The following is a 1,876-nucleotide window of genomic DNA, read 5'->3' as shown; positions in this document are numbered from 1 at the left end:
ATATATATATATATATATATACATATATATATGTATGTGTGTGTATATGTTTGTGTGTCTGTGTTTGTGCCCCCAACATCGCTTGACAACCGATGCTGGTGTATTTACGTCCCCGTAACTTAGCGGTTCGGCAAAAGACACCGATAGAATAAGTACTAGGCTTCCAAAGAATAAGTCCTGGGGTCGATTTGCTCGACTAAAGGCGGTGCTCCAGCATGGCCACAGTCAAATGACTGAAACAAGTAAAAGAGAATAGTAGAAGTGTTGAGGAGGATATTGCTAAAAGCTCTGATGACGAAGATATTGGTTGCTATGATGCTAAGGATATCCCTGGTGGCTGCGATGAGGGTGACGTTGGTGACAATGTTGCTGCTGTTTCTGCTGCTGCTGCTGCTGGTTGATATGAAGATAAAAATATCATGAGCTCTAATAATATTGATCATTATGATGTTGAAGTTATCACTAGTTGCTATGATGCCATAGATATTGCTGGTGGTATGACATTGATAATGATAATGATGATATTGCTGTTAATATTGGTTTGTAATTTTGACACAAGACCAGCGATTTTGGGGCAGTGAGGTAAGTCAATTAGATCAACCCCAGTGCTCAACTGGTACTTACTTTATCGACCCTGAAAGGATGAAAGGCAAAGTCAAGTGAAATACCACTAAGCATTTCTGCCAACTCACCACCTTGTTATTGCTGTTAATATTGGCAACAAGTGTGTTGAAGATATTTCTGACTGTTATGATGATGACAGTGAAGATATCAGTCGTTAGCTGTAATGATATGGGTATTGATAGTAGTTGTGCATGGTGATAAGAATACTTCTGGTAACTGTGATGCTAGTAATCTCATAACCAATTAAGAAATGATAAAGCTGTCGTTCAGATTCTCTTCTCTTATAAAATGTTTTTTTTTTTATTCTTGTATTTTTCTAGGCTTTCCATCCTGATGGTACACCATACCATCAAACGAACTTTCACCCCAAAGTAAAGAATGCTTGTTTGGAGAACAAAACTGGTCGTGTTAGGTAACTAATTGTTCCGTGTAAATTGATCTAAATTTTCTGAGGTTTTATTCTAAATCAGGGGTTCTCAACTGTGTTCCATATGGCTCCTAAGGGTCCACAGAAGAGTTTTGGAGGGTCTATGCAGCAAAACAGTAAATTGGGTCCACAGTAGTATTGAAAGGGTAAATGATAAAAATGATCTTGCTTTAGATGTATGTATTGCAAGAAACAGCTAGGTTTCTTTCTCTAACATTTTACGTAAATCAACCTACACAAGTTAATGTGTGAAAAGCAAAATAGGAATTTTGAAAGAAGTTTCTATAAAACTAGTTTTTAAACATTGAATGACCTTGGGGGTCCGCCAGAACAAAATAGTAATCAAAGGGATCACTAGACAAAAAAATGGTTGTGAACCCCTGCTCTAAATAATCTAACTGGTTTAACTCTTTTGTCACTACTGTATATCTTTTGATATACACTTTGTTCAATTAATTATTTAAAATAATGAAAGAGTTAGGTGCAAGGCAGCAAACTGGCAGAATTGTTACCATGCTGGACAAAATGCTTAGTGGCATTTCTTGTGGCTTTTGCATTCTCAGTTCAGATTGGTTGACCAAAGTCAACTTTGCCTTTCATTCTTTTGGGTCAGTAAAATAAGTACCAGTCATGTACTGGTTTCTTTGCTTTTGTATCCTGGACATCAGTGTTTTGAAACTGACCTATTTTCAGACAGATTCAGCGCTGAGTTGCTGGGACTGAATTGAGAATCATGTGGTTGAGAAGCAAGCTTCTTATTACACAGAACACTTCTATGTCTATATATCTGTGTGTGTGTGTGTGTGTGTGTGTGTGTGTGTGTGT

General features: G+C 37.3%; 1 protein-coding gene across 1 annotated transcript in view; it reads left to right on the top strand.

Moving 5' to 3' along the window:
- The window catches only part of LOC106871488 (ras-related protein Rab-34-like), a 49,845-nt gene that overhangs the window by 19,158 nt on the left and 28,811 nt on the right, over window positions 1–1,876 (top strand). Inside the window, exon 3 of the mRNA XM_052968479.1 lies at window positions 945–1,036. Coding sequence (XP_052824439.1) covers window positions 945–1,036 — 92 coding nt within the window. The remainder of the gene's footprint in view (window positions 1–944; window positions 1,037–1,876) is intronic.

Source organism: Octopus bimaculoides, chromosome 6, assembly GCF_001194135.2.
Source record: "Octopus bimaculoides isolate UCB-OBI-ISO-001 chromosome 6, ASM119413v2, whole genome shotgun sequence".
In the NCBI taxonomy this organism is placed as follows: Eukaryota; Metazoa; Mollusca; class Cephalopoda; order Octopoda; family Octopodidae; genus Octopus; species Octopus bimaculoides.
This window is presented reverse-complemented; position numbering and strand designations above follow the sequence as displayed.